The sequence below is a fragment of the Cavia porcellus genome, unplaced genomic scaffold (assembly GCF_034190915.1).
Source record: "Cavia porcellus strain 051 isolate PalLab524CR breed Dunkin Hartley unplaced genomic scaffold, mCavPor4.1 scaffold_8, whole genome shotgun sequence".
Classification (NCBI taxonomy): domain Eukaryota; kingdom Metazoa; phylum Chordata; class Mammalia; order Rodentia; family Caviidae; genus Cavia; species Cavia porcellus.
In genome coordinates this window covers 18,707,229-18,709,959 of record NW_026947491.1, presented here as the reverse complement: position 1 = coordinate 18,709,959, position 2,731 = coordinate 18,707,229, and the positions used below count along the sequence as shown (strand labels likewise).

The window sequence follows — 2,731 nt, the reverse complement described above, 5'->3', positions numbered from 1 at the left end:
CATAGAGACTAAAGTAAAAGAATGGTGAAATTTACCCTAAAAATTTCAAGTTTCAAAGCAACCTAAATAAATTCTGACCACTTAGCATGAATAGAAAAAGATCAGCAAGGTCTTAGAACACTGCTCATGGCAAAGTCCAGCTGCCCCTCTTCCTCCTCTTGAGCTCAGAGCTCCTCATAATTGGGCTGAGCCTGGGGACCAGGTCTCCTGAGGTGCCAAAGAGAGGAAAGACCTGCAAGGTCTCAGACCATGTATAGAGATATAGGAATAATTTAATTTTCTAATGCGAAAGAGGAAAACTAAACATTTTATTTTTATTTTTTATTTTTTTTTTCATCTTCAAAGTTAAACATTTCATATTTAGATAATCATTATGTGATATTCAAAACAAACTTAACTTCTCGAAATATATTTTGGGTTTTATTGCCCTTGTTAGAAAAATCATATGAAACAGACCAAGAAAATAATATGTGTAAATAACAAAAATTATAGTTGTCTCTTGAATACCCCCTAAGTCATCTGAAGCCTGGGTATCTCTAGTCTCTCCTTCTGAGGTTAAGGCTGAGGGGAAACCCCAGAGGCCTACAGGAAGCCCTCAATCCCCTGCTTCCCATTTTGCTCCTGCTTCAGTGGACAAGGCCTGGGCTCAGTTAGTGTTCCCCGGCTCCCCCTGCTGGAAGTAAGTGCCCCTGCAGGGAGGTTTGTGATTGGGCTGACAGTGACATTCTCTCACTGTGTGTGTAGTACAGTAATACACGGCCGTGTCCTCGGTTCTCAGGCTGCTCATCTGCAGATACAGCGTGTTCTTGCCGTTGTCCCTGGAGATGGTGAATCGGCCTTTCACGGAGTCTGCGTACTTTATATTACTACTATCACCACTGATGTATGCCAGCCATTCAAGCCCCTTCCCTGGAGCCTGGCGGATCCAGTGCATGTAGTAATTACTGAAGGTGAATCCCGAGGCCACGCAAGAGAGTCTCAGGGAACCTCCAGGCGGCACCAAGCCTCCCCCAGACTCCACGAGCTGTACCTCAGCCTGGACACCTGCAAACAGAGACATACTGCTCAGGAAAAATTACATATATCCTCTTTTTATCACACTCGTGGCTATTCCCACATTCATTATTACTTATTTTTCATCAATTACCCTTTAAAATAAAAAGTAGGAAAACCCAGCACATTTTAAACTCCATGGTGAGCTGTCTATGCTCAGTGCTGATCACTGAGTGGAAACACCTGGTCTTCCAGGTGTGTGCTCCTCTGCAGCACTGCAGGGTCAGGTCTGGGCTGGTTTTCATCAGAACAGGGGGGCCCTATTTGCATGGCATCTTGCTATATATTCAGTTCAGAGGAAACCTCATAGTGGGAAAGGTCCAAAGCACATGACAGTGTTTTGAGAGGTAGTTAGAAGAGTCCAAATTCTTTTGAACACATGGTTTCTTCCTATGCCTGTGCAGTGATACACATATATCCTCATCTATTTTACTTATTCTTACATAGATATAATTAATGGATTTAGTAATTTCACATTTTCACATACATGCATAGAGTGAGGAGCATAATGACCTATGAGATGTGAACTGTGTTTTATAAATCTTTCCATGCATTTAATCCAACAAGCCTTTCCACAGTTCTTAACTGCTGGTGGAACAGATTCAAGACAGAATAGTCATGCTTCATGATATTTGTCAAAGATCTTCTTTTAATTAGATAGCTTGGAATGATTTTCTGTATTGCACTACACTCAGAACTGAATAGGCAAGCAGTATCTTTTTCAAGCGTATGCTCAAAAATCTGGTGTCTCATTTTCTTATCTCTGCATAAAGCTTTCCATTGTAAGGTACTAATTACAAATATATTTATTAATTTTAATGATGGATAAATGAGATGCATTTTGACACAAACTACCAACATGATAATACTTACAAATTACGCCCATTGTCAAGATGTGCAATGGATCACTACTCCTAAACTCTCCCGTTGTATTTCATAAAGTCTCCCTTTTTATTGTAGATTTTCCTCAATTGTAACATTTATTACTGCAGGAGACTGTCCATTTCTCTTGGTGACAAAATTATCACTCTAATATTCAATGATTATAAACATGAGTATTGTGTACTCCAAATAATCTAATGTCTTAACATTCTCAGTCTACTTTTCAGTATATGCAAGTTCTTATTGCCGTCACACAGAAATTCACATGAAGATTTTGAAAATTGCAGGTGTAAACGTAATCTGTGTCCACCAAGTCCCTTTCATTGCTTGGGCTCTGGAGAATTCTTATGTGAGGTGGAGAGGACACACTCTATGTTCTCTGCCATGTATATGATGTTAACACAAAGGGGATGTTCAGACTCAGAAGGACAGCCTTCAACCCTTAGCCTCCTGATCTGTACCTCCTCCTGGGCCACCCCTGTTTCTCCACAGATTCCCAGGGTTCTTTCACTAGTCCAGAATTTTCCCAGCTGGTCCTATGCATCCCCTCCGGAACTCAGAGAGCCTCCTTTCTTGGTGTTCTGCACCTGCCATTTGTCCTGAGCGCCCCTTACTGGCCCATGCTAAACTATACATAGCTTTATGTCTGGGATCCCGTTTATCTCCCCTCAGAAATGGTCTTGCACAGTACTGCACAGTGTTTTCCATAGATATTGAGGTCAGTTGCAAGGAGAACTTGTTCTTGCTTGTGTCTTTAGACATGCTGAGTTGTCAAAGATGAATTATAAGCTGTGTT

The 2,731-nt window shown here is 41.2% G+C and overlaps 1 gene segment (V, D, J or C); it reads right to left on the bottom strand.

Moving 5' to 3' along the window:
* Positions 1-646: 646 nt before the first annotated feature.
* On the bottom strand, positions 647-1,292 carry LOC100713447 (immunoglobulin heavy variable 3-11-like). The segment is given in 2 exon segments: positions 647-1,044; positions 1,148-1,292. Coding segments are annotated over 2 exon segments (444 nt in total).
* Positions 1,293-2,731: the final 1,439 nt, after the last annotated feature.